The 12,541-nt window shown below is 36.6% G+C and overlaps 1 protein-coding gene across 1 annotated transcript in view; it reads right to left on the bottom strand.

Annotated features, from left to right (window-relative positions):
• Nucleotides 1–12,193, bottom strand: part of SLC30A5 (solute carrier family 30 member 5) — a 47,341-nt gene extending 35,148 nt beyond the window's left edge. Inside the window, exon 1 of the mRNA XM_074282369.1 lies at nt 11,822–12,193. Within this exon, the coding sequence (XP_074138470.1) occupies nt 11,822–11,895 (74 nt within the window). The 5' untranslated portion in view covers nt 11,896–12,193. The remainder of the gene's footprint in view (nt 1–11,821) is intronic.
• Between the last annotated feature and the right edge of the window lie 348 nt (nt 12,194–12,541).

The following is a 12,541-nucleotide window of genomic DNA, read 5'->3' on the forward strand; positions in this document are numbered from 1 at the left end:
GTATATCAAATAATAAATGCTTATTAATTTTGAGTAATCCAGCTGAATAACACAGAAAAAAAAAGGCCTTTAGGCAGCCAAAATAGTCCATCAGGTTTTTAATTTCACAAGAAATTAAAAGTTGCAAATTAGAAGTAGACAGGGATTGTTACAGGCAAACATACAGAGAGCTGCAACAATTAAACAAAGAGTAATCTGCAGGCATTTATCAGAAGATTAAATAGCCCAATAAACCAAAACGTAGCTGAAATTGATCCTTGCATTCATGACCCCTTATTGCTAAGAGCAAATTCAATTGCATTTAGTACATTTTAAAGTGAAAGCAAAATGTATATACTATTTAGAAAGATTTTTTCAAAATGAGTAAAACGAATTCTATCATAGAAAAGTTCCATAGGATCAAACTTTAGTTGTATTACATTAGTTACAGAATATCAGACTAAAATAATTGTTTTAGTCATGACATACTTTTTGTTAGGCCTATAGGTCTATGTTGAGGAGAAAATTCCATTGAACGAAAATATTCCCATAAAAAATATCTTGCAAACAGATTTAGAAAATGAAAATCTGGGGATTATCAAAGAATCAATACAGTATAGTCACTTAAATAATAAGAAACTGCTTATTGGGTAAATTAGGATAGGACTACTTAGGAGTTATATGCTCAAAACTAGGGTTAATCTGGGTCCAGGACCCATATGCTGGGAACAGATGGATTCAGGTTCATAGAATTCCTCAGTTACATAGACTTTCAAAGGTTAGATGGAAGAAACACTTTGAACTACAGTAGGAAAAAGAATGATTGAAAAGATCTTGATAAGATAACCAGCCAAAGGGAGTATGAGATAAGATAGTAACAATAATTGTGATTTCAATGGGAAGAGGTGAACAGTTATAACTTAAGGTAGAAGTTGTTTTGAGGCTTAGATTTGGAGGATTTTTTGATAAGATTTTTTGAGAAAAAAAGTTATTATCTTTTAAAAAATAGTTATTTTCTTGATGGGACTCTGAAGTGACAATAGGTACTTTCCGAGGTCATATTCTAGAAATCAATGTGAGATATTCTGAGAATTACTAAACTAGAGAGCTGAAAAACAGAAAATGCCCCAGACTCCTTACCACCTGAAGAAATAGATTTTGAAGGGATGAAACATGGCAGCAAAGGAATTACTGAGTTAATATCAAGACCAAGGCTGATAAAGAAGCTAGGCAAAAAGAAATCTAAATGTTGGAGGGGATGTGGGAAAACTGGGACACTGATACATTGTTGATGGAATTGTAGACGAATCCAACCATTCTGTAGAACAATTTGGAACTATGCTCAAAAAAGTTATCAAACTGTGCATACCGTTTGATCCAGCAGTGTTACTATTGGGCCTATATCCCAAAGAGATATTAAGGAAGGGAAAGGGACCCACACATGCAACAATGTTTGTGGCAGCCCTTTTTGTAGTGGCCAGAAACTAGAAACTTAGAGGATGCCCATCAGTTGGAGAATGGCTGAATAAATTGTGGTATGTTAATGTTATGGAATATTATTGTTCTGTAAGAAATGACCAATAGGATGATTTCAGAAAGGGCTGGAGAGACTCACGTGAACTGATGCTGAGTCAATAAGCAGGACCAGGAGATCATTATATACTTCAACAACAATACTATATGATGATCAATTCTGATTGACGTGGCTCTCTTCAACAATGAGATGATTCAAACCAGTTCTACTTGTTCAATAATGAAGAGAATGAACTACACCCAGAGAAAGAACTCTGGGAGATGAGTGTGGACCACAAAACATAGCATTTCCACTCCTGTTTTTGTCCACTTGCATTTTTATTTTCCTTCTCAGATTATTTTTACCTAAATCCAATTTTTCTTGTGCAGCAAGGTAACTGTACAAGTGTGTGTGTGTGTGTGTGTGTGTATGTACACATATATATATAGTATTTAGCATATACTTTAACATATTTAACATGTATTGGATTACCTGCCATCTAGGGGAGGGGGTGGGGGAAAGGATGGGAAAAGTTGAAGCAGAAGGTTTTGCAAGAATCAATGCTGAAAAAGTACCCATGCATATGCCTTGTAAATAAAAAGTTATTAAAAAAAGAAAAGAAATCTAAGTAGTTTAAGCTGCTATCTTAACTGTAAGTGGCAAGAAGACTACTAAAGAAAATTCTTAAATCTGCTGACAAATGTAGTCTACATCTGAGTCCAGAAAAGCAGATTTATAAGATAAGAACCCTGTGACTTCTTTGGACTGTGAGATGAGAGTGATATTTTTCTCTTGATATTCCACAATGAGAGAAGAGTAAGATTAAGCTTACTATCAAAGGGCAGCAACTTTCTCTTGGTTAGCCTAGCCTACAATATCAAAATACTATCATTCTTCTGAGAAGGGTTCAGAGTATATCAAAAATAGCCTGACCATGATGCAGCTAGATGGTGTAGTGGATGGAGGACCAGAATTCAAATCTGACCTCAGACACTTAATACTTCTTAGCTGTGTGACCCTGGGCAAGTCACTTAACCCCAATTACCTTGACAAAAAAAAAAAGTTATCTTATAAATCTGCTTTTCTGGACTCAGATGTAGACTACATCTGTCAGCAGATTTAAGAATTTTCTTTAGTAGTCTTCTTGAGAATGAAAATGAAAGAGCTGTATAAACAGAAGACAGATGGAGAATTGGATTTACAAAACAAAACAAAAAAATCATCTTAATATATTCTTTCTCTATCATGGACTTGGGCCCTAAAACCACATTACTGAATAGCGTTAGAGGAGTTAGAAATGGCACTAAAGAATACAATAATGGAGAAATCATCTGTAATAAATGAAGGGAATATAGAAAAGATCTGTGCTAGAGTTGTGTTTTGAGTATATTCAAAAATAAAAGATATCTGAATGAGGGGAAGAATTTCAAACGTTAATAACGACCACCAAAAAACAAAACAAAACAAAACAAAACAAAACAAAACAAAACGTAATAAAAAAAAAACCCTGAGAAAACAGAAGAAACAAACCATCTAAACGCCTACTCTCTCATCTATAAAATTTTATAAGTGCCATCTATTCACAAATTGGAGGTATATAGTCAATGAGTATATTTTGGGGGAATTTTCACAAACAATATTTAAATAGAATATAAGATCTCATTGTGCTTATCGTTTGTTGATTATGAAAAATCATTTGATTTTACAGAACAAAATACCACCTGATAAGTTTTTTTTTTTTTTAACTTGATCTGTCTCATTCAGATATTAAACTCATTTGGAATTCTTTAGAAAACATAACAGTAGAAATAACTCTGTTCAATGATCCTCTGATAATATACATTGGGGATAAGGGGAAGAGAAGCTCCTAAAAGAATTTGACCAGTCCATTCATACAGGAAAACCAAATAACACTGTCAATTACTCAGATTTCAATAATATTTGGACAGCTATGCAAAATTTCATCAATATGTATGTCTAGGACAGGGAAGTACAGACTAACAAGGTGATCATAGAGGTGAACAGGGAAGAAAGAGTGAGCTGAATAGCTTTTTGGTAAATGTAAAGCTCCTTTTTGGGCCCCTAGTTTCCTGGGAAAGCAAGACCAATTCTTTTTTAATACTAACAGTCTACTGGTGTTGCAAAATGGCAGAAAATTGTGGGATACAATTACCTCTAAATAATAAAAATGAGTATTGAATAAAGGGAAGTGGAGAAGCATGTGGTAGTTGCAATATAAGGCATGCATATACAATGATAAATTCTGAAGAAAAAAATCTAAAAAATGTCAAGATAATGAAAAGATGAGCTGACTATGTGGCAGGAACAAGAGATAATAGCCAGCTGACCTGCTGTACTGGTACGCTTGAAATCTCAGGAGAGGGGCAGTTAGGTAGCACAATGGAGAGAGCATTGGTCCTGGAGTCAAGAGGACCTGAGTAAAATTAGGTGTTAGACACTGGAAGCTAGCTTCTGTGACCCCAGGCAAGTCACTTAGCCCAGGCTCAAAAGAAAAAAACAAACAAACAAAAACAAAAACAAAAAAAATGAAAGTCAGGAAAAAGCAGAAAACACTGCCAACATGTTAAATGGAGCTTGTATGGTAGATAAAAAAAAAAGAGTCATACTGGAGGGAGTATAGTATGGATAGACTTCATTGTTGGAGGGAATTCAATAAATGATTATATTCATTTCTATATTTTAGGTTTTGATAAAGAAGTTACTATTACTATTGTGGGAATCATTCCTGAATAAGATATTTGTATATGTCTAGACTATAAAATTGTTAGAGACAAAGATTAAAACACAATTTAAAAAATAAAAATGAGACGATATGACATGCAACTAAAGCAAACCTAATCTGATCCATTTAAATTAGCGGCTAATGCAAAAAAAAAAAAAAAAAAAAAAAAAAAGTGGGAAATGGTTGGAGGAACAGATCTAGATGCCAATTATAATCATGTCCTAAAGAAAGTGCATGGATACATACCAATAGGCATTAAAAAGATTAAGAGATTTGAGTCCAGAAACATCTTCAACACTAAACATGATCTACTTGCCAAATGGAAGTAAAGGAAGGCTAAAGGCAGTTTAGAATATCAATTTGTGTTTATGGAGGATGGCAGAAAATTATAAATAGTAGTGATAAATAAACAGTAAAGGGTAAAAAAAGTTTATAGAAAGCTTAGTATAAGCGATATAACTAAGCAAGTCATTAAAAGGCATCTGAAGTCAAAATTGGAAAAAGAGAACAAGAAAACATATGAAAGATTCATAGAAATTTTATATAACATTTTTCATCATCAGAGGCAGGGAAGGTAGAGCATCAGAGGGCATTTTTAGTTGCTAAACTGGTCAACTTGGATATTCTGCATAAAGACATGGAAATGGCGCTAAAGGAAATAAAATTAGGGAAACAATTAAGACCAAGCACAAAGGGTTGCAAAGACTTCCATGAACTGATGTTGAGTGAAGCTAGCAGAACCAGGAGAACATTGTACACAGTAACAGCAAAATTATATGATGATCAACTATGATAGACTTAGTTCTTCTCAGCAATGTGATTCAAAACAATTTCAAAAGACTTGGGGATGGAAAAAGCCATCCATATTCAGAGGAGAACGATGGGGATAATATTTTCACCTTGCTTTTTTTCTTGATTGCTTTTTTTTTTTCCCTGTTTTTTTTTTTTCTTCTGATTTTTCTTCCACAAGGTGACAAACATGGAAATATGTTTTAAAAGTATTACATACGTGTAACATATATATTCTATTGCTTACTGTCTTTGGGGAGGGGGGGAAGTAAAGGAGGGAGAAAAAATCTGGAACATAAAATCTTACAAAAATGAAGGCTGAAAGCTATCTTTACAGGTCTTTAGAAAAATAAAATACTATTGAGAAAGCTAAAAGAAAAAAAAAGAAAAAGAAAAAAAGACCAAGCACAGTGTAGGTACATACTGGAGATGCCAATTCTGAAATGTTGTTACTGATTTTCAAGGTATTTTTAAGAGGGGAAAACAAGAAAAATGTGTACTTTAATATTATCACAAATAGATTAATGATCCATATACCCACTTTTGTCCATACACTAATACTAGGAGAATCTGGGGGTCTTTTGGGAAAGATTGGACTTTTGAGGACTCCTGATGAAGAACTTCCTTTACCAATGTGAAAGACAGATTTTTATGAGAATAATTTATAGATGAATTGGGGGTTTCCTTGATGAAAGTATGAGAAAGGAATTGGCAAAGCTTTAACAAACAATATTCCACAGTCGATCATTAGATGGGAATAGAGTATACAAGATTCTACTGTATTTACAATTTGTTGACGATAAAAGCGAATTTGATTTAGTAGAGAAAAATCTCATATTAAAGGCTCTTCTTTAAGGTGTCTTCATGCATATTTCTTTTGTACAAAATTATATGATTCCATAAAAATGTAACTGAGGTAATATTGACAGCAGTTCTTCATTATTAGTTCCTGTAATTAACATTTAGCCAGGTATGAAACTAGGAGATATAAGCTTGCTGATGGTGTTTCCTAACTATTTTGGAGACTGGACTAGCACAAAGTCTAAAGGAAAGAAGAATTCCCGAGAAATGGTGAAGTCCTCTAGATCTTCCTTTTTTGCCAATGACATTATATTGATTATATCAGTCTTCAGAACATTATAATATCTCCTTTATTCAAAAAAAAAATCTGACATAATTACCTACCCTGAAAAAACATGCAAATGAAGAATGGCAATTGTTGAAACTACAATATTTAGTAGGATGGAGATCCAATAGAGTTCATCCATCAGTTCATATGTCTTGAATAGACACTAAACAATAAGTTGAACTTAGAACTATATTGGAGAGCAGACTGGATTGCTGTGGAGGAACTATATAGACTTTTTAATGACTCCAAGCTTTTCCTGAAATGAACATATTCTTAAAGACTAATATTCTTTTTTCACCCTATTGGCTTTTTATTTTTCAAAATATATGCAAATATAGTTTTCAACATTCACGCTTGAAAAACCTAGTGTTCCATATTTTTCTCCCTTATTCCCCACCTCCTTTGTCCCCTAAACAGCAAGTAATTCAACATAGATTAAACATGTGCAATTCTTCTAAACACAGTTCTACATTTACCTTAAATTGCACAAGAAAAATCAGATTTAAAAAAGGGGGGGAAATGAGAAAACAAACAAACAAGCAAACAACAACAAAAGAGGTTAAAATATTATGTTATGATCCACATTCAGTCCCCACAATCCTCTTTCAGGATGGCCTGAATCACCTCATTGTTGAAAAAAGCTAAGTCCATTACAATTAATCATTGCATAATTTTGTTGTTTCTGTGTACAATGTTTTTTGCTTCTACTCACTTCACTTAGCATCAGTTCTTATAAGTCTCTGCAGGCCTTTCTGAAATTATTCTGCTGATCATTTCTTATAGAACAATATTTCATTACATTCTTATACCATAACTTATTCACAGTCATTCTCAAACTGAGCATCCACTTAGTTTCCAGTTCCTTGCCACTACAAAAAAGGCTGCTACATGTACATAAGGGTCCTTTTCCCTCCTTTATGACCTGTTTGGGATACAAGCCCAGTAAAAACAATGATAGATCAAAGCATATGCACAGTTTGATAACTTTTTGAGCATTGTTCCAAATTGCCCTCTAGAATGGTTGGATCTGTTCAGAGTTCCACCAACAATGTATTAGTGTCCCAGTTTTCCCACATCTCCTCCAACATTCATCATTATCTTTTCTTATCATTTTAGCCAATCTTAGAAGTGTAAAGTGGTACCTCAGAGTTGTCTTAATTTGTATTTCTTTAATCAATAGAGCATTTTTACATGTAACTAGAAATGGTTTTAATTTCTTCATCTGAAACCATTATTCTTTTTGTGATGAGAGATAGCATGCACAGTAAACTGGCCTCACATTCAGAAGAGCTGGGTTTTAGTCTTTCCTCTGATATATACTGGTTATGATCACAGGCAAGTCACTTCAGTTCAGTGTCCTAAGAACTCTCTAAAGTTGTAACTTCAAGAGAAAGTGCTAACATGCAATGGTGGAGGAAGTTCCTCATCAGGAACTCTCTATGTGAATAAAATCACAGGTTCAATCTCTGTCTAAAGGTTCCCAAATTCTTTTGGTGATACTGTTTACATACAAGCAATGGCTATGTCAGTCTCCAAATAAGGCTGCCATGTTTAGGACCTCCGCAAAGAGATGACTCCAGCTAGGCTCTTTTATAATAGGGGGCTTTTAGGTAGAGTCCCAGATTGGCTACAGGCTGGGTTTCAGCCAAGGTTAGAATTTGAATCGAATTGAATGGGTTTCTAGAGTGAGCCAGATAACAAAGATGAAAACAGTTTGTGCTTAGGGTGGAGTCCCCTCCTGAGGCAGAGTCCAAGGAGGTTTTCTTTTCTTTCTTTTTTTTTTTTTTTTTAAGAGTTTTGGGGTTTCCTGTCAAGATGATTTCAGAGGAGTATGGATTGTGCTTTTATAGTCTTTATAAATGACTAGTACTAAATTTCAGTCAATTTAATTAATTAGTTAGCATTTATACTAGCCCTATAAAATTTGAAAATGTTGATATATATATATATGTAACTAGAAGGTGAATAAGGAGTGGAACGATTATTTCCCTGGTTTTATAGAATGGAAAATTGAAGTTTGGACAAGTTAATGACTTATCCTCATGTTATATAGTGAAAGCCTTTCCAGAGGACAACCATCATCACTTAATTTTCATTTTATAATGTGCCTTGGTGAACAGATGTCCCAATGTCCCAGTTGAGTTAGAGAAGAGTCAGAGGAAAGGATGACTTTAAAATTGTGCTTAAGCTTCTTTATCTTTTTTTTAACCTGAGGCAATTGGGGTTAAGTGACTTGCCCAGGGTCACAAAGCTAGAAATATTAAGTATCAGAAGCTAAATTTAAACTCAGGTCCTCAAGACTTCAGGGCTGGTGCTCTATCCAATATGCCACTTAGCTGCCCCAAGTTTCTTTATTCTTAATTATTTTTCAAGAAAATTCCAACAAAAAAATTAATTTTAATTGAATCCAATAATATTCTTAAGCTAAATACTAAATGCTGATGAATGTCTGCAGCAAAAAGGAACAGTTATCAAGCATATGAATTATGAAGAATCAGGACTCATTCATTCATAGCTTAAAAAAAAATCTTCAAATATATTAGGCTGTGGTGAGATTAAGGAGCTCTACTACACCTCTCAGGTTCCTAATACCTATAAGAAACTTTGAAAACAAAAATATGCACACAAACTGACATGACTGAAACAACTGAACAAGAAGATCAATGTCCCTGGATGGAAGTAGGATGTAACAAAGTCTGGAAAAGCAGGAAGAAGTCAAGTTATAAAGGACTTTAAAAGCCAAACAAGTTTTTATGTTTGGTTCTAGAGATCATAGGGAATTACTGGTATTTACTGAAGAGCAGTGCCAAGGCCAGAGCTGCACTGGAGAAAGGTCATTCTAATAGCTATCAGAAAGACAAATGAAGGAGGTAGGGACTTGAGGCAATCAGACCAGTCAGAAGGCTACACAGATGATATAAGTAGGTACCAATGTGGTAGAAGTATCAAGAAGAGGGTATATAAGAGATGTAAAACTGACAAGACTTGACAACTAATTGTGTATGTGGTACCCATGACAACAGCAATAAAGGTAGGAACTGAGAATTTGGGGAAAAGGAGAGGAGAAATAATACAGTTTCGAATATGCTGAGTTAAAATGTCTATGAGACATTCAATAGGCACTAGAGATGTAATACTTGAGGCTAAGAGCAGGTTTATTTGAAGCATCTACCTTAAGATAACTGGATTCATGGCAATTGATGAAATCAAGCAAAAGAGAAGGCACAAGACAGATTCTTGGGGGATACCCATGGTTTGTGAATATGATCTGGGTGAAGATCCAGTAAAGATCAGCCTGAAAAGATCATTCAGGTAGGAGAACCAACAGAGATGATTATTTAGAGAGAAGACATAAAATCATGGAGAAGGTCTATGTTAAAAGTTGCAGAGGGCAAGAAGGATGAGGACTGAGAAAAGGTCATTAGTTTTGGAAATTAAGAGCTCACTGGCAACTCTAGACAGTTTCAATTGAATTAAGCCAGAAGTCAAAAAAAAAAAAAAAAAAAAAAAAAAAAAAAAAAAAAAGACTATAAGAAGAGAATGAAAAGAAAGGAAGAGGTTCCCATTGAAGGTGGACAAAGTGAGGATTTGGTGAAGATAGGAGAAATATAAGCGTAGTTTGAAAATGTGTGGGAAGAAGAAAAAATGACAGAGCTGGAACAAAGAAAATCTGAAGGTGAAACGGAAGAAACGAGGAGAAAGTTACCTTTTAAACCATCTATGGTCAATGCCTCTCAATCAGCTCCAAAGATGTTGTGGCCACTTAGTATGCATGGTGAGAGAACTGGGAATTCTTCAAACTAAGTGTGAAGTGAAAATGTAGGCAGATCTCAAAGTATAGGCTAAAGGTGATAGCTGAAGTTTCAGCTTGACTATAGCAAGATTCTGAGGGGACTGCTGGCTGGGAATAGCACATCCCTTTCTGCCCTTCATGCAAAGGTAGGAAGTCAAGAGCATTCATATGCATAACCCTTCCCATCTCTATATCTTTTTCTTTGCTATTACATTTATTGGAAAAAACTGTCTTCTTAATGCTCCTATTGTCTCAGTGCTCCTCCTATTAAATATCTTATCATGTTTCTATCTTAATTACTCTACCAAACCTAACTTTAAGGTTATGAACAACTTCCTAGTCAATCCAATGGCCTTTGCCCAGTCCTTTTACCACTATTTATTAGTAGTTTCTGTTTTGTCCTCCTTCAACTTCAGACCTACTAGTTCTCTAGTCCCTAGTTCTCTTCCTGTTTTTAAAATCCCTTGACTCCTCTAACCTTTCATTTTCTTTCTCTTGGGAGTCTTAGTTAAGGATTTAAATTTACATTTTTATGCAAGAGAATGTTATCTTGCACTGTCTTTCCCATACTAATAGTTACAAAATTCTTAACGAATTAAAAATCTCATGAAACAAAGATGATTTTGATGGGGGTTGAGGTCTTGGAAATGTTGGAAAAACTGTGCTGTTTTTCTTGAAGAGAGTTAGTATTTCAATAAGCAAAGATCCTGAATCTTTTCTTTCCTAGTTTCAACCCCCATCAATTTGAAAAATTTGTTGTCAAAAATATTATAGACATCTTCATGAGTTGCAATATGCCGGAATCCTCCCAACTTATCACCTGATATCACCTGGAAATTAAGCAGGAAGCTCTTCTAACAAATTCAAAGTTCAAATCAAAAATCAGGCCTTCCAGGATTTAAAAAAACTTGAGCTGCCTCAGCTCCTGAACATTCAGGAACACCTCTGTACTTCAACTATGCTTTGAAATAGGCTTTTAATGGCGAAATTAGTTGTACTTAACATAAAAATTATATTTATATATAAATACATAAATTAAATGTATTTGTGCAAAGAGATTTTTTTTCTTTCAAGAATTATTTTATAAATGGGATTCAGCACCATATAATCATAGGGATACAACCAAAGGATTGTGGCCAAAACGGTCCAGATTTTATGGCCTTGGGGAAGTCGATCTCTTTAACTACGGTCCCTAAATTTGAATGAGGATAATCACACCTCCCGAATCTCCTTTCAAGCCAAATTAGATAATTAAGTAGATTATATAACATTTGCTCATAGAAATATTTCACAACACTTCAGGGGGAACTCTGCAAACAGGTGGATTTGCAGCCCCAGATGATAGACAGAATTCAAGGGCAACTGACTAAAAAAAATATGACAGACGCTGGAGAGGATGACGGAGGGGATGAAGGCTGGGAGAAAAGAAGCTCCTTCAGGCACGAGTCTAAATCACCTGGAACGCAACTGGGAACTACGTCCGATAAGTGATTGTGCTGTACATCCCCTCTGACCCATCACTATTACGTCTTTACTCTCCAAAGAGAGCAAAGAAAGAGCAAAAGGACGCAACGTAGGAAAATATTTGGACGCTATTTTTTTGCGGTGACAAAGAGCCGGTGGGAGTGGCCACCAACTGGGGAATGGGGGAAAACTCGTGGTGTGAGAAAGTGAAGGAATAATTTCGTGTCGATATAATGAAATAAAATAATACAATCTCGGCGTGGCCAAAGGGAAAACTGCCCGCACATCGGGGATCCGCACCTCTCAGGGCGGCTTCCGGGGGAAGCCGGAGAACTGGGGGTGGGGTTTCTCCGGGGGATTCCGCGGCCGAAAGGTGAGCTCGGGCGCTCTCCAGGGCCGCGCAGCACTTACCGAGCACTAGGCACGTCCACTGGGCCCAGGCTCCCGCCGCCGGCGAGCGCATGGCTGCTGTATTTCTCCTCCATCTCGCGCGTGTTTCAGGAGGAGCCGCCGCCGCCGCCGTCGCCGGCCCCACCGCGGCCTCTCATCTCCCGCCGCCGGGCCCGGCCCTTCACTCTCCCATGGCAGCAGGCCGAGGCCCCGGAGGCCCTTCCCACGCGTGCCGTCAGAAGCCGGCTTTACTAGGCCGCGAGCGGCGGCTCTGGCTGCAGCTGCGGCTCCCGCTCCACTTCAGAGGCGCGGGGTTAACCGGAGGTTGCTGCGGCGTGAACGTTGCCAGGCCACGTCATCCGGCTGGGCCGGGCGGCCTCTCCCAGTGCGCCTGCGCAGAGCACCATCTCCTCCCCCTTCTCCCCTTTCCGCCTTTACTACCCTCCCTTTAAAAAGGATCTAGCCTTACCTGCGACCTCGCCCCACTCGCCCCGCCTCTCTCTTCCGTTACTTTTCCTTTCTATTCTGCAAGGAAACTGTGTAAGCCACGGGATAAAAAAGAGGAGGGAAAAGGTTGAATTGGAGGAAGATGAGGAATATAACTTTCTAAACTTGTCTTGAATGGAGGGTGGATGGCTGATGACCGCAGAAGAACTGTGCAGAATCACGCATCTCTTGGGTTAGGAAGACCTTCAAAACAATAGCTAGTATTTCTTTTTTTTATTAAAGCTTTTTATTTAC

This window comes from Sminthopsis crassicaudata, chromosome 1 (genome assembly GCF_048593235.1).
Source record: "Sminthopsis crassicaudata isolate SCR6 chromosome 1, ASM4859323v1, whole genome shotgun sequence".
In the NCBI taxonomy this organism is placed as follows: Eukaryota; Metazoa; Chordata; class Mammalia; order Dasyuromorphia; family Dasyuridae; genus Sminthopsis; species Sminthopsis crassicaudata.